This window comes from Hyaena hyaena, unplaced genomic scaffold (genome assembly GCF_003009895.1).
Source record: "Hyaena hyaena isolate Hyena2069 unplaced genomic scaffold, ASM300989v1 scaffold_599, whole genome shotgun sequence".
NCBI classification, from domain to species: domain Eukaryota; kingdom Metazoa; phylum Chordata; class Mammalia; order Carnivora; family Hyaenidae; genus Hyaena; species Hyaena hyaena.
Genome location: NW_024081230.1, coordinates 393652 through 418894, shown reverse-complemented (window position 1 = coordinate 418894; position 25243 = coordinate 393652). Strand labels below are relative to the sequence as shown.

The window sequence follows — 25243 nt, the reverse complement described above, 5'->3', positions numbered from 1 at the left end:
TTAAATCTGTATAATCTTCAGAAATAAAGGAATTTTTCATGGGATATTTCTGACATTAGACATTAAGAATTTGAATATTTGAGGGATAATTTATATGTGGTCACTTAACCTTGAGTCTTCTAAAGCATTAAGTGTATCATAGATTATAAACTTACCCATTCATTAGAATATAACCATTTCATTTCTAGGTTAGAAGTCTTTGGACATGATGTTTCTTTTGAGGATGTTCCAATAAAAAGTATTCAAGTTAATATTTTAATTAAAAACACTATTATATTTTTTAAAAATCTGTCTAGCTTTATTAACCAGTACCAGGGTTACATTTTACAAAATGTAACTACCATTTCATTCAGGATTTTGTTAGAGAATTTAATTCAGTGTAAAGATTCTCAAACTGTTCTATATTTCATTTTTTCTATGAGAAAAAAGATTAGAAGAGGGTAAAATATCATGAACCTATGATCCAAATGGAATAGAAATTATAAAAAGAGTTGAAAAGGAAGGAAAAGTGAAAGAGGCTTAAAAATAAGACAAAACCATTTAATGTATTTCTGGGAAATTTTATAGTTTGCATAAATAAAGTATAAAAATTTAAGGCACGGTGAATAACTATATAAACATTACAAACTGGCCACTGTTAGACAAGTAGAGAAAGTGAAATTTAAGAAACAAAACCTTCATAAGTCATCTTCTACTAGAATCAGAAAAGTTTCTAGGTAAACTTTCGTATCTAGTGGCTTTAGGGAGAGAAGATTCAGATAATCTTTAGATATGCATGCCTTCACAGGAGAAACCAATAAATATCTGAGTTAGAGGTCCTATCCCAAATGAAGTTTAAAACAAATTAGAGGGAGGAGATCAGATTAACATGGTTTAGAGTTACTGGTAAACTAAAATTTATGGTGACATTCATTACATAATCTGAAGATTAATCCTTTAAGTACTAAATTAAAGAGTTTACACCCATGACCAAAAAATTACCATCATATACCATGAACTACCATATCACAAATACGTGTAAGATTCCAAATGAAAAGTTATCTTTCCTAAATGCTTCAAATCTCAGTTGAAGAACTTAGTGGCCAGATGTTCATGTTCACTGATAACAGATTTCCATAACAGGCCCACTGTACCTATGTTACGAGTTTCTCTGAGGCCATACTTCTATAAAAATATTTAAGACAAAGCTTAATGCTGTTTAGAACAACCATTAATCTCTGAAAGCTTGAAGTCTGAATAAGCTTTTAAGAGAAGCATTTCTGAAATATTCCACACATTCTTCGTTACCCACATTTAGTTATAAATCAAAGTCAAACAGCTCTTTCATAAGATTATGAGCACATACTTAGGAATATTTTCAAATCAGTTTTATATTATACTTTTGTAAGTTCTGCCAACAGCACAGTGGACTCTAGAAGAGATGAGCAAACCTGGGTTGTTAAGTAAACTGTCCACTTTTCTGTTGTTACTTTGAAGAGGTAATAACCAGTCACCATTATGATACCATGGCACCCTGTACAAGATATTCAACAGTGAGCTCTTAAAGGGTTAAGTCTTCATCTGTTCCTCACCGCACCCACCTCCCTCTAACTACTTAGCCCATAGGAAGCATTTAGGGTCCAGTGAGTGACAAAACCAGGATGCCATGTGGATAATAACTAGGTGTTACCCCTTGAACACAAATACATTAATAAATTCATCCCATAATTAGTGTTTTAAACATTATGTTCAAAGCTAGTTATTTAATTTGAATAACTACTGAAAAAAAAAGATTAGTTAACCTGCATTAAAAAATGGAAACCCATCTTAAAATTGGTGTTAGCACCTTTTCATAAAGTATTCTCAAGGAAAGAAAAATCAAAGTGCTTTTGTCTTGCTCCTTTTATTACACACAGTAAACCGTCCTTAATATGAAATTAATGGTTAGATATATAAATATAAGACAACATGAGAAAATCTGGACGGGGGTGGGGGGAGGTCTCATTTTAATCTGAGACCAGGAAGATCAAGCTCCACTTAGTCATAATCAGTAATTTAACTATTTTTTTCTTACAAACACAAATAACAGACACGTTTGATCATTTAACTCTTAATTGGCAATTAAGGCTTTAGAATATCCTTAATTTTTTTTTTAAGAATATTTTAAAACCAAAGCACTAACTGACATACAGTAAAAGCATAGTATAAATACCCAAATTTCAGATCGGGCTTTTGCTAGATAGAGCCTAAGAATAAAGAAACAGTTCTCCCTTTCCAGATAATAATTTAAAATATAAATATTTGTATTGTGTCCCACTGAATAAAGAATGTGAAAGTTCCTGGTATTATAAAAACCTTACAGTTTGAAATTTGATAGTCATTCATTCTAAGGTGGGACTGGGACTGGATTTTGTTTGTTTTCCATAATTACTTCACAGTCTGCCTCCATTTCAAAATTAAGATTCACAAATGAACTGGACGCCCCTGTTTCTGGTTGATCCGTCTGAACAATGGAATCAGCCTGCAGTTTATTCTGCTGGTACTGTATTTCTGCTTCTTCAGACATTCTGTTTTCTTCTTCTTCTTCTTCTTCCTAAAAAGAGGAAATACCAAGAATAGTTGAAATATAAATGCCCAGAAGGAGTAGTATTTATTCCCCTACTTTCAACTGATTGTGCCTTTTTTTGTTTTTTTAACTGAAACTTTAGTGTCCTGTCCAATTCAGTTTGGTCCAATTAAGACAAGACACATCTCCCTGTCCCCTGTTCCCAAACGGAAACTATTATATGACATTTTAAGGAAAGTGATGTGATTTTTAAAACACAGTACAGCACTGCTTAGCTTAGATTGGGACCTGAATTAACTTTGACTGAGACTGTATCTTTTCAGATTCTAATCTAAATTTTAAAATATTGCTAAATACTGTATCACTTCAATTATAGGGTATCAGCCTATTCATTGGAATAGGGTGGTCTATTCACTAAATGGTATAACGTAGTTAATGTTCCTGTAAGCAGCCAGTATACATATAAGGCAGTCACTGCCCTCAAGAAATTTATAATCTAGGAGGGAAGTTAAGACATGTAAAAACAGTATTAAGACAGAAAGGAATAAGTACTATAGTGATTTAGACAGTAAATAATTTCTAGTTGCAGAACTACTAAATTCATGGAGGAAGTGGCAGCTGTATTGGTCAATGCAATATGGACAGTCAGTATAGAATAAATAACATGTCAAGATTAATCTAGAGCCTGCTTGAGAGAAAACAAGAGAGAACATTTAGGACTCTATAATAGTCCAGATGAGGTAATGAGACTCTAAACAAGGCTGGCAGTGTTAAAAACACATGTGTTCATAAAGCATTTTTGAAACCATATAACAAATATAAAGTAAGCTGCCTTAGCCATTCCCCCATCGCACTCTGCTCCAGTGACAAAATACTACTCTTGGCACTTCTCCGAATACATGACTTTTCTTCATGTCTCCACATTCTAGCTTTAGCTGAACTGCCCTCCCCATTTGCTTGAAGGAGAATAATAAAAGATTCCAATATTTATTTCATGCCCCATATACATTGGGTGTTTTTTCTAAGCATCTTACATATTAACTCATTTAATCCTTAGAGCAACCCTGAACATGGATGGCACACTTCTGATTATTAAGATAAAGAAACTGAGGTTTACATGGGGCACCTGGGTGGCTCAGTCGGTTAAGCGTCCGATTTCAGCTCAGGTCATGATCTCACGGTTCACAAGTCTGAGCCTCGCTTCAGGCTCTGTGCTAACAGCTCAGAGCCTGGAACCTGGCTCGGATTCTGTGCATCTCTCTGCCCCTCTCCCACTCACACTCTGTTTCTTTCTCTCAAAAAATCAATAAACATTTAAAAAAATTTTTTTAAAGAAACTGAGGCTTACAGAGGTTAAGCATGTTGCCCAAAGTTACAAAGTTAAAGTGGCAGAGTCAGAACCAGAATTCAACCCTTTGGTTCTTCAGCCCATGCTCTTGAGAGCTAAACTCATTCCTTAAGGCTCAACCCATTTTACCCCCACTCTAAGACCTCACTACATTTGCAGACAAAATTGCTTCACCTCTTTGTACCTTAACAACTGGCACTTACACATTTCTAGTACTTGTAATTTTCTGTGCATCTAACCCTCCATGTCTACATATCCTAAGTACAGAGACTAAGTCTTATTTCCTCATCTTAAAATTGGAAGAATAATCCAAAGAGAGATGTATGAAGATTAAATAACACCTCACATAACACCTAGCACAATGAAATTGAGCTTAGTTTCACACAAAGATCCTAGAGGAATTTCAGTATTAAAAAATATAAAAATTAAAAATATCTAACTTGATAAATTAATAACTCTAGAGTGAAATGCCTATCCTAAGGGAGCTCTCTTTTGGGCAGCATTTATATAATATGCTCATTATACAACCCATGAAGTCCAAGGTAACCAAACTGAATGAAAAAAATATAAAAAGGAGACACACCTCCTTCTTCATCCGGTAATACTCATCAATGGCATATTGATATTTGGGGGTGCTGATGCCCAAAACAGATGCAATCTTCTCTCCAAGAAAGTCACACACTAAGGATACAAAAGTTAAATGACTTACACAATTCCATAAACTTTTCTTGAGTAGTTCCTATGTGCAAGGCACTGTAAAGATACAAAAGTTACAGTCCCTGCCCTGAGGGAGATTGTGAACACTCAATACATCTCTTCTGTGTATCTTCCTTGATTTTCCCAAGAGGCACAAGTGGCTCCTTCCAGGCTCTTAATAACACTCTCCTTATACCTCTAGTTATTACCCCTATCACCATGTACTATAATTATCTATTACACATCTCTTTTTTCAAGAAAAACATATACTCTTAGAGGGCTGAGACACCATTAGGCTGCAGGAGAGGAATGGCTTGTTCTCTAACACTCACTGAGTGCTTGCCACATGCCAGGCACTGTGAAAGGGTAGACTCAGAAGGGCTGATGAAGCAGATCCAAAATGTAATCCAGGTCTGAATGTAAAGCTCATGTTCTTTACATTATACCACACTGCATAGGAATATAGAGTGCTCAGTAAAAGTCTCTTGTATGAATTTTTCAAAATTAGCTCTAGTAAAAAAGCAGAAAATGACAGAAGCTATGAGGGAGTTAAAACTGGAAACAGAGGAAAGCTTTATGATTTAAAACCCATGTTTAAAGTTAGCATGATTAATTCATTTCCTTCAAATATGACTTAGTTGTAGCTCAATTTAAGATCTGCAATATTAATGAAATTAAAATATAAATGAATTGTAACTACAGGCTCTAGAGTAAGTAGTCAGAATGAGAACAGTATGAGTAGGAAACCACATACCACAAGAGCAAACTAGCTGCTGACAGAAAAGTTTCAAAAACACAAAAATTTATATAAATTAATAAAGCCATTTTTCAGTTCTTTTAAAAAAAAAAAACCACGACCAGGAGCTAAAGATTAGATTAACATCTTCCAATGCTAGCTAGCTGCTGAAAACAAAGTGGTTAACTCCCTATTGTTTCTCCTTTACTTGGAAACACCCCATTTGGCAAAACTCCTGTTTTTGGAGCATAGTATAATAGTTATACAATACTCAAACAGAAAAGTAGTACCTGAAAGGGTTGATGTGGCAGCTCGAAGCATGTAAAACCATAAGTACGGGCCCCAAGTAAGTTTTGTCTGCAAGAAGAAGTCAGGTTAGCAATATTCATACCTAAACTCATTCTATATATTTAGGCCAGAATGAAGTAGTCAAATATTTGGTTGGCACATAAAACATTCTATAGATAGTACTATAGACTACAATCTAATTAAAAATTTAAAATTTTTATAGACAGAATTCTACAAAGACATTTTATATTTACCCATTTAACTACCATCCATCACCTCAAGCCCATGGAATAACCAAAAACAGCAGCAGTCACTAAAATAGAGCTGGTAAGTCATAGTGTTATTTATGAATTGACAATCTAGAGCCTTTCTCCTGCCTTGATTTTTTTTTTTTGTCTTCATTGTTCATAAGCACAGTATCAGAGCAATTATGCAATGAATAGAAAGGGACCTTAAGAAATCATACAATACACGGGAATACAAACTGGTACAGCCACTCTGGAAAATAGTATGGAAGTTCCTCAAGAAATTAGAAGTAGAAGTACCCTACAACCCAGCAATTGCACTACTAGGTATTTATCCAAGGGATACAGGTGTGCTGTTTCGAAGGGGCAACATGCACCCCACTGTTTATAGCATCACTATCAACAATAGCAAAGTATGGAAAGAGCCCAAATGTTCATCGATGGATGAATGGATAAAGAAGATGCGGTATATATATATATATACACAATGGAGTATTACTCGGCAATCAAAAAGAATGAAATCTTGCCATTTGCAGCTACGTGGATGGAACTAGAGGGTATTAGGCTAAGAGAAATTAGTCAGTCAGAGAAAGACAAATATCATATGACTTCACTCATATGAGGAATTTAAGATACAAAACAGATAAACATAAGGGAAGGGAAGCAAAACTAATATAAAAACAGGGAGGGGGACAAAACATAAGAGATACTTAAATATGGAGAACAGAGGGTTGCTGGAGGGGTTGTGGGAAGGGGGATGGGCTAAATGGGTAAGGAGCATTAAGGAATCTACTCCTGAAATCATTGTTGCACCATGTGCTAACTAACTGGGATGTAAATTTAAAAAAATAAATTAATTAAAAAAATTTTTTAATCATATAGTACAACATACTTATGGTACAGTAGGGAAATTAAGGTTCAGAGAAATGAAGCAGAATAAATAAGGGTATATCAAATGAACTTTCAATGATGGGAAAATAAGTGGCCAATAAGCAACAAGATGGGTTTTTCTGTTTCTTTAAATTTTTTTTAACGTTTTATTTCTGAGAGAGAGAAAGCGTGAGCAGGGGAGGGTCAAAGAAACAGGGAGACACAGAACCTGAAACAGGCCCCAGGCTCTGAGCTGGCTGTCAGCACAGAGTCCAATGCGGGGCTCAAACCCAAGGACTGTGAGATCATGACCTGAGCTGAAGTCGGACACCCAGTCGACTGAGCTACCCAGGTGCCCCTGTTTCTTTAAAGATTAAAAAGGGACTAGACCATATAGACCAAGGCAAGCTGATTATAAACCAGGACCAATGGCAGAATGCAATCTAACTGAACAATTCCATTGTTAATCTTGATCCTGCACTTTCCAGGAATACTTCTGTGAAGCTTGCCACATGGATGAGTCTGCCTCTGGGGATGAAGTCAGTGATATAAGCATGCTTCATTATACCAATATTTTTGTTTACCAAAAGAAAGTATATAACAATCAAATAACAATTATTATTTTATTTTTTTAATGTTTTGTTTCTGAGAGAAAGAGACAGTGTAAGCAGGGGAGGGTCAGAGATAGAGGGAGACACAGAATCTGAAGACAGGCTCCAGGCTCTGCGCTAGCTGTCAGCACAGAGCCCGACGCCGGGCTCAAGCCACGAACCGTGAGATCATGACCTGAGCTGAAGTCAGAGGCTTAAGTGACTGAGCTACCCAGGTGCCCCAACAATTATTATTTTAATACTGTTTCCAGGAAAAAGAAAAAAGATAATCTTCTTAGCTAACATATATTCTAATTATAAGGGTATTAAAACAGTAAACACAAGAATATCTGTAACTGGGTAGATGCACTAAAAAGAAAAGGGGAAACGTAACACGATCTTCCCATGAAAAGTAAGTGAATACCTGTGACAGTATTCTTGGAAAGACACACAAGTTAGCTCCTCCACTTCTATTTACACAAGAATGAGTGTCCAAGGAAACAAATACATTCAACTAAGAAAATACTGTATACTTATGACTCCCTCAATCAAATCTATGAGATAGATAGATAGATAGATAGACAGACAGACAGACAGACAGATAATCATCTATATTCAGAGCAGGAAGCATCTCTCTTATGTGAGGATCAGGGTTATTTTAGGGACTCTTCATCTTCATGTTTACCTTCTAGTTCCTATAGCAAATGGGACAGTGTTATAGTCTATGGAACCAGTTTCTATAACACACAATTATGAGAGGGCCAAGAAACTACTTAGAAAAGGACTAAGCAGGCTTTTGAAGGAAAGCATATATTTCTCAATGGACCAATTCTCCTGGGGTTGTTTCTAGAGAGGACAATTGCTAACAACCATGTGGTGACTACCAAAGAGTCAAACTTGCTCCAGAGCTCAGGAACTTGATAAGGATCCCTGAATAACATCCATCATCACACACAATTATACAGAATGAATGTATAGGGCTCTCTGTTTAGACACTGACCTTACTGAATCAAAAGGACAGATGACTCAAGAGCCTATACTGGAACCCTGCCACCACTGCCAGCATCACTACCACCACCATCCCAGTAATAAGAATGGACTAGATCTTGGTCTTCAAGACTTCCAGTTTATGGTGCAAACTCAAGCAGATTAATTTTTTCCCCCAAAATTTAAGTATCAATCTCTTCCTGAATAAGTATCCATCCCTTCCTTAATAGAGACCTATTAAGACTTGGTATCTTTGTTTTTAAACAATTTTTTATTTTATTATTTAAATGTTTAATTTGTGAGAAATCAAGAAACTGATCCCATTCACAATTGCACAAAAAACCATAAAATACCTCGGAATAAACCTAACCAAGGATACAAGAGATCTGTATGATGAAAACTATAGAAAACTTATGAAGGAAATTGAAGAAGACACAAAGAAATGGAAAAACATTCCATGCTCATGGATAGGAAGAATAAATATAGTTAAGATGTCATTACTACCTAAAGCACTCTACACATTCAATGCAATTCCAATCAAAATTGCACCAGCATACTTCTCAAAACTAGAACAAACTATCCAAAAATTTGTATGGAACCACAAAAGACCCCGAATAGCCAAAGTAATACTGAAAAATAAAACCAAAACGGGAGGTATCACCATCCCAGACTTCAGCCTCTACTACAAAGCTGTCATCCTCAAGACAGTATGGTATTGGCACAAAAACAGACACATAGACCAATGGAACAGAATTGAGAACTCAGAAGTGGACCCAAAAGTATACAGCCAACTGATCTTTGACAAAGCAGGAAAGAATATCCAATGGAAAAAAGACAGCCTTTTTAACAGATGGTGTTGGGAGAACTGGACAGCAACATGCAGAAGAATGAAACTAGATCATTTTCTCACACCATGCACAAAAATCAACTCAAAATGGATAAAGGACCTGAACGTGAGACAGGAAACTATCAACACCCTAGAGGAGAAAGCAGGAAACAACCTCCTTGACCTCCACCGCAGCAACTTCTTACTTGACACATCCCCAAAAGCAAGGGAATCGAGAGCAAAAATAAACTGTTGGGACCTCATCAAGATTAAAAGCTTCTGCACAGCCAAGGAAACAACCCAGAAAATTAATAGGCAACCAACGGAATGGGAAAAGATAGTTGCAAATGACATATCAGATAAAGGGTTAATATCCAGAATCTATAAGGAACTCACCAAACTCCACGCCCGAAAAACAAACAACCCAGTGAAGAAATGGGCAGAAGACATGAACAGACACTTCTCCAAAGAGGACATCCAGATGGCCAACAGACACATGAAACGATGCTCAGCATCCCTCCTCATCAGGGAAATACAAATCAAAACCACACTGAGATACCACCTCACGCCAGTCAGAGTGGCTAAAATGAGCAAATCAGAGAACTCTAGATGCTGGCGAGGATGTGGAGAAACGGGCACCCTCCTGCACTGTTGGTGGGAATGTAAACTGGTACAGCCCCTCTGGAAAACAGTGTGGAGGTTCCTCAGGAAACTAACAATAGAACTCCCTTATGACCCAGCAATAGCACTGCTAGGAATTTACCCAAGGGATACAGAAATGCTGAGGCATAGGAGCACATGTACCCCAATGTTCATAGCAGCACTCTCCACAATAGCTAAAACATGGAAAGAGCCTAAGTGTCCATCAACAGACGAATGGATCAAGAAGATGTGGTTTATCTATACCATGGAATACTACATGGCAATGAGAAACAATGAAATCTGGCCATGTGTAGCAACATGGATGGACCTTGAGGGTGTTATGCTGAGCGAAATAAGTCAGGCAGAGAAGGACAAATACCATATGTTTGCACGTATAGGAGGATTAGGAGGAACTTAACAGAGGACCAACCGGGAGAAGAAGGGGGGAAATGGTGGGGGAAAGGGAGAGAGGCAAACCATGAGAGACTCTTGAATGCTGACAAAAACTGAGGACTGATGGATGTGGGGGGGAGGAGGGATGGGCATGGAGGAGGGCACTTGTGGGGATGAGCACTGGGTGTTATGTGGAAACTAATTTGACAATAAACTATTTGTAAAAAAATAAAAAAATAAATAAATGTTTAATTTGTTTTTTATTCTCAAATTAGTTAAGATACAGTGTAGCCTTGGTTCACCAGAATCCAGTGATTCATCACTTACATATAACACCCAGTACTCATCCCAAGAAGTGCCCTCCTTAATGCCCATCACCCATTTTCCTCAAACCCATCAACCCTCGGTTTGTTCTCTGTATTTAAGAGTCTCTTATGGTTTGCCTGTCTCTCTGTTTACCTTATTTTTCCTTCCCTTTTCCCTATGTCATCTGTTAAGATTCTCAAATTCCACACGAGTGAAATCATGTAATGTCTTTCTCTGACTGACTTACTTAATTTAGCATGATACCCTTCAATTCCAACCACATTGTTGCAAATGGCAAGACATCATTCTTTTTCATCAGCAAGTGGTATTCCATTGTATATATGTATCTCATATCTTCTTAATCCACTTATCAGTTAATGGACATTTGGGCTTTTTCCATAATTTGGCTATTGTTGGTAGTGCTGCTATAAACATAGGGGTGCATGTAGCCTTTTGAATCAGCATTTTTGTAACCTCTGGATAAATACCTAATAGTGCAATTTCTGGGTCGTAGGGTAATTCTACTTTTAATTTTTTGAGGAACCTCCAGTTTTCCAGAGTGGCTGCACCAGTTTGCATACCCACCAAGAGTGCAAGAGGGTGCCCCTTTCTCCACATCTTTACCATCATCTGTTGTCTCCTGAGTTGTTATTTTTAGCCACTCTGACGGGTGTGAGGTGGTATCTCACTGTGGTTTTGATTTGTATTCCCTAATGAGGAGCAATGTTAAGCACTTTTCATGTGTCTGTTAGCCATCAGGAGTCTTCTTTGGAAAAGTGTCTATGTATGTCTTCTGCCCATTTCCTCACTGAATTATTTGTTTTTTGGGTGTTGAGTTTGAGAAGTTCTTTATAGATTTTGGGTACTAACCTTTTATCTGGTATGTCGTTTGCAAATATCTTCTCCCATTCTGTCAGTTGCCTTTTAGTTTTGTTGACTGTTTCCTTTGCTACGCAGAAGCTTTTTATCTTGATGAGGTCCCAGTAGTTCATTTTTGCTTTTACTGTCTCTTCCAGAGGTATGTCAAGTAAGAAGTTGCTGTGGCCAAGGTCAAAGAGGTTGCTGCCTGTTTTCTCCTGTAGGATTTTGATCGTTTCCTGTGTTACATTTAAGTCTTTCATCCATTTGGAATTTATTTTTGTGTTTGGTGTAAAAGTGGTTCATATTCATTCTTATGCTGCTGTCCAGTTCTCCCAGCACCATTTGCTAGAGGCTATCTTTTTTCCATTGTATACTCTTTCCTGTTTTGCTGAAGATTAGTTGGCCATAAATCTATGGGTCCATTCTGGGTTCCCTATCCTATTTCACTGATCTATGTGTTTTTTTTCTGCCAGTACCATACTGTCTTGATGACTACAGCTTTGTAATACAGGTTGAAATCTTGGATTGTGATGCCTCCAGCTTTGGTTTTCTTTTTCAACATTACTTTGGCTAATGAGGCCCTTTTTTGGTTTCCATACAAAACTTTAGGATGAAACAAGTTATTTTTAGACTACAAAAGTAATGCTTATTTATTGTAGAACACTTAGAAAATGGCGCAAAATATAAAGAACATCTAAGTCACCCATTTTCCACCACCTGTAAATAATTATCATTAATATTTTAGTATATTTTCCCAGTTTTTTTCCTGAGTGTGTATGTTTTTTACAACATTGTCATACTTTCTCTATTTTGCTGTTTTTCCCATTTACAATATGGGTATTTACCCAAAAGAACTGAAATCTGGACCTCGAAGAGATATTTCTGCTCCCATCTTCACAACAGCCAAGATGTGGAAATACCTAAATGGCCACTGAAGAATGAATGGATAAAGAAACTGTACACACATATAATTGAAAATTCAGCCTTAAGAAAGAAGGGAATCCTACCATATACATCGTAGATGAACCTGAGGACACTATGCTAATAAAATAAGCCAGTCACAGAAGGACAAATATTGAATGACAGAACATCAATCAGCATTTCTGATCTTGCCCACAAGCCACCTATTACTAAGTTCCAGTTAAGTACAGTTGACAGGTGGGGGATTCCTTCTTCTGTCAGCCCCATTCATGGAATGGAAGCTCTACCACGGGCATGGTGCCACTAAGAATGCTGGGGCACTGATAGCCCCAGTTCATGAGGCAGTGAAAAAAAACAAAAAGATCTAAGGCTACTGCCCCCTACCTCCACCAGTTAGCTCCTAAAGTAGGGGTGTCACTCAGAAATGCACCACTGTCCCTACCCCCAACTTCAGAGCTCTGGCTAAGAGACTTTGCCCAGGAGAATAAGCCATAAAACAGATAGTTCCAGTCTTTTCCTAAAGGAACAGACTTCATTTGCAACAAAACTGGAAAAGTCCAAGCCTAAAGGGTGCTCTCAAAATCAGCAGATTATGGTGAAAGGTAACTGAGAGGAAGTTTTTAGAGTCTACGAAGATGCAAGCTAAATCATAGGCCAGCTAGTTTGTAGCAGAGAACAGGACTTGAGGAGGTGACAGACTTCACTAAAATAATCCAACAGTCACTAAACAAAATAACAAGTAAATAATAAGACTGGGTGGTAGGGAGGAGTGGGAGAAGGCAAGGGGCAGTACCCAGAGTTGTTGCAATATATTGTCTAAAATGTACAATTTCCAACAAAAAACTAAGACACATGCAAAGAAAGAGAAGAATATTCTGTACACAGGAAGAAAAGCAGGCAAGAGAAACTACCCATGAGTGACTAGATGTTGGATTTAACAGAAAAAACATCAAAACTAAGGAAACCATAATTAAATAAAGGAAAGTATAGCAATGTTGCATAAAAAAGAGCAATAAAAAGATGAAAATTATTAATGAGAACCAGATAAAAATTCTGTAGTTGAAAAGTGTAATAACTGAAATGAAAACTTCAGAAGAGGGACTCAACAGAACAAAAACTGACAGAAATGAAGAGAATAGACAACTCAACAATAATAGCTGGAGACAACAATACCCCATTTTGAATAATGAATAGGACATTCAGGCTGATCAACAAGGAAATAGAAGACTGAAATACACTATGAACCAACCACACCTAACACATCTACAGAACACACCACCTAACAACAACAGAATACACATTTTTCTCAAGTACGTACAGAACATTCTCCATGACAGACCAGATGCTAGTCCAGTAAACAAACTTCCATAGATTTAAAAGGAGACAAAGAACACAAGGTATGTTCTCCAACCACATGGGGTGAAATTAGAAATCAAGAACAGAAAACAAAAATGTGAAAATTTAAGAAATATGTGGGAAATAGGAGCACCTAGGTGGCTCAGTGGGTTAAGCAACTGGCTCTTAATTTTGGCTCAGGTCATGACCTCATGGTCTGTGGATTCGAGCCCCACATTCGGATAATGGCACAGAGCTTGCTTCAGATTTTCTGTCTCCCTCTCTCTCCAACCCTCCTGCACACTTTCTTTTTCTCTCTCTCTTCCTCTCAAAAATAAACAAACGTAAAAAAAAGTAGTCAAAAAAAAGAAACATGGGAAGTAAATAACATATTCTTAAAAAACCAATAGGTCAAAGAGAAAATACTTTGAGATGAATGAAAATGAAGATGTAACACAAAATTTATGAGATGTAATTAAAACAGTCCTAAAAGGGAAATTCAGGGGCATCTAGGTGGTTTAGCCAGTTGGATGCTCAACTCTTGATTTTGACTCAGGTCATGATCCCATGGTCATGGGACTGAGCCCCATATCAGGCTCCATGCTAAGCATGGAGCCTGCTTGAGAGTGTGTCTCTCTTTCCCTCTGCCCTTCTCCCCTACTTGTGATTTCTCTCTAAAATAATTTTTTTAGAAGGGGAAATTCATAGTTAATTAAGAAAGAAGAAAGGTAACCTAACCTTCCACCTCAAAACACTGGAAAAAGTAGGGCAAACTAGACCCAAAGCAAGCAGATGCAAGGAAATAATAAAGCCTAGACTGAAAACTAATGAAATGGAGAAAAAAATGAGAGAAAAGCAATGAAACAAAGGCTCATTCTTGGAAAAGAGCAACAAAATTGATAAACCTTTTGCTAGATTGACCAAGAAAAAGGAAGGAAGACCCAAATTACTAGAATCAGAAATGAAAAAACAGAAAAAACTACAAAGGAACACTGTGAACAACTGCATGACAACAAATTAGATAACTTACATAAAATAAAACTGCCAAAATGGACTTAAATAAGACTATTTTGTAATAAAAACAAAAACAAAAACTATACACAGGGTGCCTGGGTGGCTCTATCGGTTAAGTGTCCAACTCTTAATTTTGGTTCAGGTCATTACTTCACAGTTGATGGGATCAAGCCCACGTCATGCTCTGCACTGTCAGCAGAACTGCCTGGGATTCCCTCTCCCACTCTCTCTGCCCCTCTTCCACTTCCACTCTTTCTCTCAAAATAAACTAACTTTAAAAAGCAACAACAAAAAACTAGACACAACGAAAAGCCTAGGCAGCATCACAGGTGAAGTCTACCAAACATTTAAGTAAGAATTAAAAACAATTCTGGGGGCACCTAAATGGCTCAGTTGGTTAAGCATGAGACACTCGATTTCAGCTCAGGTCATGACCTCACAGTTCATGAGATTGAGCACCACATGGGGTTCTGGACTTACAGGATGAGCCTGCTTGGGATTTTGTCTCTCCCTCTCTCCTTATCCATTCCCTGCTTTCTCTCAAAATAAATAAACTTAAAAAAAGAAAAAAATACCAGTTCTTACAAACTCTCCCCACCTACTTGCCCCCCAAAAAACCAGAAGTGGCAACAGTTCCCAACTCATTTTAGGGGGCCAGATTTATTCTGGTACTAAAACCAGACAAAGACATCAAAAGAAAATTACAGACCTGTATTTTTTATGAATATGGGTACAAAAATTAACAATAATTACCAGCAATCCAAATCAGGAATATATAAGAGAATTATATATAACGATCAAGTGGGTTTTATACTAAGAATGTAAAGCTTGTTTAGCATCCAAAAAATCAATTAATGTCACTATCAATTGAATAAAGAACAAAAATCCCAAGACCATCCAAATTGACGCAGAAAAAGCATTTTACAAAATTCAACACTGCATCATGATTAAAAAAAAAAAAAAACAGCCTAAAAGTAGAGGGAGGTTCTTCAACCTGATAAAGGGCATCTACAGAACACTCATGGCTACATCATACTTAACAGTAAAAGATGGAACAGTTTTGCCCAAAAATTAGAAAATGAGAATGGCCACTCTCAGCATTTCTACTCAACACTGTAATGGAGGTTCTAGCTAGGGTAATTAGGCAAGAAATAAAAAGCACCCAGATTGGAAGCGAAGAATAAAATAAAATTAAGAAAACAATTCCACTCACAGTAGCATCAAAAAAAGAAAAAAAAAAAACACTTAGAAATAAATGTAAGAATAAAGTGCAAAACTTATACTCTGAAAATTACAAAACAGTATAGAAAGAAATTAAAGGAGACCTAAGTAAATTAAAGATTGATGACTCAAAAGCCTTATTATTATTAAGACATCACTGCTCCAAAATTTACCTACAGATTGTACATAATCCCTAGCTGGCTTTTTTGCAAAAATTGACAAGCTGATTCAAAAATTCATATGGAATTACAAGGGGCCCAGAATAGTCAAAACAACCTTGGGAGAAAAAGGATAAAGTAGAAAGTCTCTTTACCTCCAACTTCAAAATTTGCTATAAAGCAAACGTAACCCAGATAGTGTGGTACTGGCACAGGAAAGACATATATACATACATCAGTGGAGGAGAACTGAGGGTCTAGAAATCACATTCTATGATCAAATTTGACAAGGGTACTAAGATCATACAATGAGAAAAGAATGAGAAAAATGGAAAACCACATGCCAAATAATGAAGTTAGACCCATACCTCATACCACATACAAAAATTAACTCTAAACAGATCAAAGACCTGGGGCACCTGGGTGGCTCAGTTAAGTGTCCAAATTGATTAAGTGTCCAATTCGACTAAATGTCCAACTCTTGATTTTGGGTCATGTCATAATCTCACAGTTTGCTTTGTAAATTTGAGCACCATGCTGAAAGTACAGAGCCTGCTTGAGATTCTCTCTCCTCCTCCCTCAGTTCCTTCCCCACTCATGCTCTCTCTCTCTCTCAAAATAAACATTAGAATTAAATAAAAAACATACATATATACACAAATGTGTATACAAATAAGAATAAATCCCTTCAAAGTAATTTAAAAGAAAAACACTTATTCCAACCATTCTCCCAGTGCACAAAACACCTCTGTAATACTCTGCATGCATTTGGAAATGCCATAAGAGTATACTGCACAGTCCTTTGAATATATTCTATAGAAGAGACTCTGGATCTGATGTTTTTTTAATAACCAAAATTTATGAAGAGTCAAATCTAATGAAAAACTAGTAATAACATATTTAAAATCAAATACAAAGTAATAATTCTCTATCCTGCTATCGTAGTTTATTTTGTTTACAGCAATTTTCAGTCTGATAATTATAGTATGCACTTATTGCCTGTCTTCCCACTGGCATGTAATAAAAATTTATGTGCCTATTGCTGTATGACCAGTGCCTGAAGGAGTACCTATTAGAAAGTCAGTAAATATTGATCCACTAAATTCTCAAAAGACTACTCAGAAGGACAACACACCTTTTTAAGAATGTACAGCTAGTCCTATAATTTTATAGTACATCATGTATAATTCAGATATTCTTAAATTTAGCTGATAAGGCACATAAAATTAAGAACTGTACACTTCCATCTTCTTTTCTCTTTAATTTTTTTAATGTTCATTTATTTTTGAAAGAGAGCAAGTGAGCGAGCATGAGCTGGAGAGGGGCAGAGAGAAAGGGAGACACAGAATCCAAGCAGGCTCCAGGCTCTTAGCTGTAGCTCAGAGCCTGCCACAGAGCTTGAACTCACAAATCATGAGATCATGGCCTGAGACAAAGCCAGACATTTAACTGACTGAGCTACCCAGGTGCCCCTGAACATTCCCATCTTCTAATCAAAACTTGAGGCAATATAAAAAAGAAATGACAAACCCTAAGTTTTAGGTGAAGAATATTATAGTAGTATGGTCCTTAATTCAAAGGGACTGGAATTCAAACACTCTATTTAGTATGATAAATCTTAAAAGAAACCTAGCCACACTGACAAAGAACTCTGACACTCAAACAATTTCAGACTACTGAAATGCAGGAAATTATTTCCATCCATATTTGTAAAAATACTATTTTCTACTGAAATCATAATGTATAATTTGATAACTAATGCATAGTTGATTTAAACCTCAAAAGGCCCCTTTCATTCAATGTTTAAGGGGAAGCAAATCAATTTTTTTTTTTTTAATATTTTTTTATTTATTTCTAGGAGAGAGAGAGAGAGACAGCGTGAGCAGAGGAGGGTCAGAGAGAGAGGGAGTCACAGACTGAAACAGGCTCCAGGCTCTGAGCTGGCAGTCAGCACAGAGCCCGACGCAGGGCTCGAACCCACGAACCGCGAGACCATGACCTAAGCGAAAGTCGGACGCTTAACCGACTAAGCCACCCAGGCGCCCCGGGAAGCAAATCAATTTTAAAAGCCACTGACCAAAGTATCAAACCTACCGGATCAACAGTAGGCAAAACATCTTTCTTCTCCAGGCCATCAACTTCATCTTCATCCGTGCTGTATTCTTCCATTGTTTCACCACTCACAAAGTGGATGACTCTCCTCGGGACTTTCTTCTTTTTTCCTATGACTCCGAGTTCTACATTTTCAAAGCCTCTTTCACTATTCATCTAATGTCAACAGTAAGATAATGAGGTTAATCTTCTTTCAAATGGCAAAAAGATTCTTAGTGCTGGACTATAGGGAAGTAAGAAACATAAACCAACCCTTAAATGATTTTTTTAAAAATTAAAAAAAAAAAAAGAGGTCATACACACATAACAGCATCAGTAACATAAATGTAGACTTCAATGGATAATAAAGTAAACATACGCACACTCACTACTGAGGGTAAAAAATAGAACTTCAGCAATAAACTTTCTTGAAGTCAACAGCTAAGAAATCAAGCCCCACACTTTAAGCTTGTCATACCAATTCCAATGCTATATAATACATGAAGATTCTCTGGGACTTCAGTCATTTTAAAGAATAATGCTAATTGTGGATTAATGTGTAATATCAAAGGAAAATCATATAATGCACATATACATACATTCGAGACATTAAATAACAGTTCATAGCAAGGAACTCTGCTACATCTCTGGATTTGGGCTTAGCTACATGTGGGCAAAACAAAACCAGTATAACTTAACTCTCTATCTCTTCTTTATTCAAAAGTTTCTAATTAAAATGGCATTTAAGGCCAACCAGTACCAAAAGTGAGCAAAACTATAATGGGAAGGGTAGACCATGTATTGAAAGCATCCCCAATGAAGATATTCAAACTGAAAAAAAAATTTAAAACTCTGTGCTGTCCAAATAAAACTTATTTGTAAATCAAATCTGGAAAACAGGTCATGAGTGTTCTATCTCTAAACTTCTAGATTTCTTACTTAATAATGTATAGGTGACAACAGTCTTCCTGATAGTAAAAAGATTTTACAAATTATAGTACAACAGTGTGTATGGAATTCTAATTACATCCAAATTTCATTCCTAGGGAAATACTAATTTTACCTCACATATATAGCCATGTTCCAAACTCAGAGTAAATGCATATTATGGGAGAGGATGAAGTTTTTCACTGTCATCTTGCCTCAAGTTTAAACTCCTAAAAAAGCCTTTATTTCATCTCCTTACTAGAATATTTCAAAAAGGCCATTGCAATTGTGAAGAAAAATCTGGCAAATGGTTATTCCTAGGGACAGGTACTAAGACGGGGCAGAGGTACAGGCAAGGGAGTAGTCAAGGGGGCTTGTCTTCTTTTTTTTGTTTTTTGTTGTTGTTTGTTTTGTGATGAGAATATGTTCATGTATTACTGAAACAATTTTAAGACTCAACTGAACAAAACAATACAGGACTACAAGACTCCCATGATTAGAGTCCACGTTAGTGGGATTCTCTAGGATAGTCCAGAGTTCAAAAAGTTTGTCCTCTATAAGGATTCTTACACTTGTGTATATGGCCAAACAATTTAAACCCACAAATGTTGTTTCAAGTAATAGAAAAATTCTTTGAACTGCAGTTGCAGGGATGGGATTATACTGATAAAAATAGCGGACTAGAACTGCCCAGTTATACAAATTTAAGTAACTTTATTTTTGCATTATTTCCTCTAATCCTCTAAGTTCCTTTTTCGAAAACATATATGGCCTCTCCATTCTTCACTTCCCAAAGGTAAGTTTAGTCATTAGCCAGGATTTGAATCCGGCTATATCCAACTCAACACACACATTGCTCCAAGACACACGAAGACATCACTGACAGCAACTACAACTACTGTACAGTGAACTGAGATCAGGAAAATCTTGATTGCAGGGGCTATCTCTGGATTAACCTGAAAAAACAAAAGCTACAATTCTCCCTAACCTGTCTTGAAGGTTCAAATCCCAGCCCTTAATAAAGGAAGACCAATTCATTTATTATGTCCACAAACAAAATGGACAACAAATGGTCCACCAAGTTGACCTGGTCCCTAGGCATAGTGAGCCACTTCTACCCAATTTCATTTTTCCCCTTGAAATAAGATTTGGTTTATGGTTGTTCTGACATCAGTGTTTCCTCTTGAACCATTACTCAGCTCTGCAGATCCCTTCACAAGCAAGGGAAAGTCAGAGAAGTTGGGTAAGATCTCCAGTCATCACACTATCTGGATGGATCTGATGCCAAAGCAACAGTACCAGTTAGTGGATAGAGCCAAGACCTTTACAGTACATCACCATGCCCCATTCCAGCCCCATTAGAGCAGAAGCAGCTTCTCACTGCTCCCTCTGGCAATTTCTCATTGGCTTAATTTTTCCCTTCTTAGATAAAGGCAAAGGAGAAAGCTTAGCTCTTATTGGCTCAACTACTTTGGCTTCCTTCCTTAGACAACTTTAATAAATCAAAACATTCTTGCTGGTAGATAATAATTAGTACAAACTTAGCTACTATCTCCATTAGCTATGACTCTTGGCTATGCTCTTTCCAAAAGATTTTAAAAACCTACAAAGTGGGGCGCCTGGGTGGCTCAGTCAGTTAAAGCGTCTGACTTTGGCTCAGGTCATGATCTCATGGTTTGTGGGTTCGAGCCCCGTGTCGGGCTCTGTGCTGACAGCTAGCGCAGAGCCTGGAGCCTGCTTCAGATTCTGTATCTCCCTCTCTCTCTGACCCTCCCCTGCTCATGCTGTCTCTCTCAGAAATAAACTTTTAAAAAACATTAAAAAAAAATAAATAAAAACCTACAAAGGTAAAGGCTGAAACATGATTCATATTTTTCATTCCAATACCAAGGTTAGTTAAGTTTAAACCAAACTTTGAGTAATACTCTCTACACACAATATAGAATTATAAATGGCATTTTATTTGCTCTAATAACATTTCATATAAAGATTTTTATTAGAGACTTTTATTTAATGGCTTTCTTTTAAATTTTTAATATTAACTTTTGATACAGTAGAACCCAAGTTTTAGGTTTATTTTCTTAAATAGGAATAAGCAAACCTTTTCTGTAAAGGCCAGATAGTAAATATTTTATGTTTTTCAGACCATATAGCTTCTATCACAACTACTCAACTCTGTGAAAGCTGCATGGACAATACATAATAAATTGGTATAGCTGTGTTCCAAAAAAAACTTTATATAGTGGCTACTGGTATCTGGCCCATAGGCTATAGTTTTGTCAACCCATGATCGTAAGGAACCAGACTAGCAAGTAAAAAAATCTGTGAAAGACATTTGATTCCAGCCTCTGCTTAGAGAATAAGAAAGGGGGAACAGTGAAGAAAGGCACTGATGAGTAAAACCAACCAGAAAATGAAAATAGTTTGGTGCAAAGTTCCCAACAATTATAAATGAAAGTTATTCTCTAAATTTTGCAAATGTGTCTTTTTTACTGATAAACAATAAACCTCTTAGTAAGAAAAATTTTACTGTCCATAATACAAATTCCATTTTAACAAATTCCAAAGATTCAAAAAAAAGAGGTTCCTAACATCAGGAAATTAATAGATGCATTGTCAATTCACATTTTATAGTTAACCAGACTGTAAATTTATTTATCTAGTTCCTCGGGGCCTAATTTCAATGGTAATTTTCTTTTTATATACTCTCATAGCACCAAGAAATTCTTTAAAACTTGTACCACACATCATGGATTTTATTCTGTGTCACCTTCCCCAATTAAGTAGCTATCAACATGGAAGTATGCACAGTGTGTATCCTTCACTAGACAGTTCCTAGCACATCATAAGTTCTTGGTAGCAGAGGTGCTACATAAATGAATGAGTAGCACTAAAATTTTAACTCCTTAAATAATACTGAGGCTCAGATTTTGGTTAAAAGTCTAGTCAAAGAACCTGTCTTGATAGGATGTCACAACAGGAACTGAATGGCCTGGTTTGTGGTGAAATTCTAAACACAGAGCCAAGCTCCTATTTCTTACTCCTTTCCCTACAAGTGCATTTGGAATTTCTCAGTTCGGACAACTGAGGAAGCCCTCCTTCCACCCAAGTCCCCACCTCACTGGCCTCTTTTCTCTTACTGTGCTCAAAGGCATATATCTGGGGTTCCCAGAGATGTTTCTGCTTCAGGGATGTACAGTTGGAACCTATTTGTGTTTAATGCAAGAGAAGAGATTATATAAGCATAGGAAATCTCAGAATGATCACAACAGAAACTTACTTTTGGTGAATGTGAGATACTGCCGATAGGGGTATTCTTATGACTTTCTACTTGTTGTTCAACAGCCACCTTTACTGTTTAGATACTTATTATTTTTCAACCTGGCGTCTGAAAATAATATCACTGAACCAAAACACAAAGAGCCTCTCTTCAAACAATATTTAGCTGATGAATCAATACAGGTATGTTTACTTTGCTATTAGAGTGATCCAAAGCTTGAAGCAGTGATGAAAACAATTATAGGAACAGAAGGAAAAATCAAATGGAAATACATCGACCACTATAGACTTAAAGGTCCAGTTCACATGTACCTGTCAGCAACAGGTCTCAATTGCAAATGAAAAGGGGTTCCTTAATCAATTAGTGTTGCCCCTGCATTCCTTCTTGCTGGTGACTTTCCTCCTTCTTAAGTAGGAGAAAAACAAGAAATTCCATATAAAAACCAGTATGTAGAAAAGTTTTGTTCATGCAAACCACATGTTATACTACAAGAAGCTATACTCACATCCACGCACTTTTCCCTAGGAATCTGTAGTTCGGGGGAGCTGTCTTACTAACATTCAGGTGGTTCGTCTCAAAACCGAAACTACTAAAAAAGCTGCATTTCCACACAAGGTGGAAAGATTTCTACAAAGGGTTTTTAATGGCCCATGCCATGCCCTACTGAGCTAGTTTCAGTTAAAGCAATTTCTTCATTAGTTTTATTTAGCTAAAGATCCTAAACTATTACTTTATTATTTTAAAACAGAGGAACACTTATTTTTCTTACAGTAGGCTCCACACCCAAAGTGGAACGTGAACTCACGATCTTGCAATCAAGAGCTGGATGCTCTACCGGCTGAGCCAGTCAGGCGCCCCTAAACTACTACTTTAGACTATCAAATTGAAAACAAAACAAACCTGCAAACCTTAACTCTTTAAACTTACGCTGTCCAACACCGTATCCACTAAGACTAATGCTCCCTTAAAATGAGGATAGGTCAAACAGATGTGCAGTAGGTGTAACACACGCAGGATTTCTAAGACTTGTACCAAAAAGAGAATGTAAAATATCTCATTGTTAACCTTCCCATTAATTACACATTGAAGGGGTTTTTTTGTTGTTGTTAAATTAGGTTAGAAAAGGGGCGCCTGGGTGGCTTAGTCTGTTAAGCGTCCGACTTTCGCTTAGGTCATGATCTCGCGGTTCGTGGGTTCGTGCCCCGCGTCGGGCTCTGTGCTGACTGCCAGCTCAGAGCCTGGAGCCTGTTTCTGAGTCTGTGTCTCCCTCTCTCTCTGACACTCCCCTGTTCACGCTGTCTCTCTCTATCCTAGAAATAAAATAAAAATATTTAAAAATAAATAAATAAATAAATTAGGTTAGAAAAATAATACACACACTTGTGGGGATGAGCACTGGGTGTTATGTGGAAACTAATTTGACAATAAACTATTTGTAAAAAAAAAATACACAATTAATTAAAATTTTCTTTTTACTTTTTAAATATGGCTACTAGAAAATGTGGCTCCCATTATGCTTCTATTGGGCAGCTCGGAGCCTTAGTTACCCCGCGGGTGAAATGGGGATAACGTCCACATCATGCAGAAATTACCAGGATTAAGTGAAAGAAAGCCTGTAAAGGCTCAGCACATAGCAGCTATTAGCTAGCCAAAGGGCACAAACAAGCCAGCTCAGTCGCCTGGACACAGAGAGGCTGAGAAGTGTCTGAAGCCGCAGTCACCTGGCTCCCAGCTACGCTGAGGACAGCCTTTCGGAGCCACGCCTTCGTTCTCTGGCTCGCAGACCCGAAGCTGGAATAGCACGCCCGGAAGCCCCCCAGGCCGCAGCGCTAACAGCGGAGGGCTTGGTGAGGGACGCCCGGCTGTGGCGAGGCGTTCGCCCCTTGCGGTGCCTCTGGGCACAGGCGGGGATACCGTGAGGAGGAACCCCGAAACGCACGTCCGGCGGGCGGCCTGCTCGGTGGAAGACCGGGCAGGCCAAGAGGGCAGCCGGCGGACGAGGGCTGTCTCCTCTCTGCTGGGCTCTCCTAGCCCCAGCCTCCGCGCCGCCACCTTCCTCGGCGGCCCCACCTACCTGCGGAGTTGATTCCCTAAACGTCGCGGCGGCCGCAGCTCCAGAGGCTCCTACGGCTTCTCCCTCCGCACGGCTCATAGGCTCCGGGTCCATCGTTGTCACCGTCACAGGGCTGCTGGCGCTGGCAAGATAGAACGTAATGGCCGATAAGCCAATTTCCATTCTCCGCCTCCCCACCCAGGAGCGGACCGAGCCGGCCGTCACGAACCGGGACTCACCGGCAGCGCCCACCTCGCGCCGCGGCCGGCCACGCCACGGCAGGGGGAACGGGGCTGTCCTGACGGGTGGGCCTGGCCTGAGGGGCGGGGCCGGCCGGCGCCTCGCCCCCCACTCCGCTCCGCAGACCGGGGCCTGGGAGGCTCAACGACCGGCTCGCGTGGGGCGGAGCTAGGCGGGCCGCCAGCAGCACCGCTTCCGGCCCAGCCCACGTCCGCAGCTCTCGGAGCCGCTGCCTGGCACCGCAGATGACGTCATGCCTCGCACCTGCACCTGGAGCTTGGCCTTCGGGATCCTCACGCAGCCATGCACGCTAGCTGCGTTTTGGGCAGTCTACCCTCCCAGACCTTGATTTCTGCACTTGCAAAACCAAACAGCCTTGCAGGGTGCTTCAAAGGCTTGTCAAAATAGGTTTTAAGATGTACGGCTTATGCTGTGTATTCTATTCCTGACATGGATGACAGTCTAGCCAAATCACCCCTGAAATAAGGGCCTAAAAGGTAAATTTGGTTTACACTGCTCTGAAATACCTAAGTATAACTAGAAAAAAGTGAGATCTGAAGGAGGGCAAAGGGCAGCAGCAAGGTTCCATTTTGACAAATACGAGGCATATTTTATTATCTGTTTTCAGAGCGTGTGTACATGTATACAGGGATTTTTTCCAGTGTTCAAC

The 25243-nt window shown here is 38.2% G+C and overlaps 1 protein-coding gene across 3 annotated transcripts; it reads right to left on the bottom strand.

Annotated features, from left to right (window-relative positions):
- Positions 1-1863: 1863 nt before the first annotated feature.
- FAM177A1 (family with sequence similarity 177 member A1) lies at positions 1864-24736 on the bottom strand. 3 transcript variants are annotated; one of them, XM_039256994.1, is made up of 6 exons: positions 24563-24736; positions 24355-24475; positions 18077-18250; positions 5616-5682; positions 4477-4574; positions 1864-2572 (listed from the first exon to the last, which is right to left on the bottom strand). In XM_039256994.1, exons 2-6 carry the CDS (start codon positions 24445-24447, stop codon positions 2366-2368), a joined length of 639 nt encoding a protein of 212 aa, XP_039112925.1. In that variant the 5' UTR covers positions 24448-24475; positions 24563-24736; the 3' UTR covers positions 1864-2365. The 3 variants fall into 3 exon arrangements, with proteins under 3 accessions (XP_039112925.1, XP_039112924.1, XP_039112923.1); XM_039256993.1 differs by having other exon boundaries at positions 24573-24736; XM_039256992.1 differs by lacking the exon at positions 24563-24736 and having other exon boundaries at positions 24355-24516.
- Between the last annotated feature and the right edge of the window lie 507 nt (positions 24737-25243).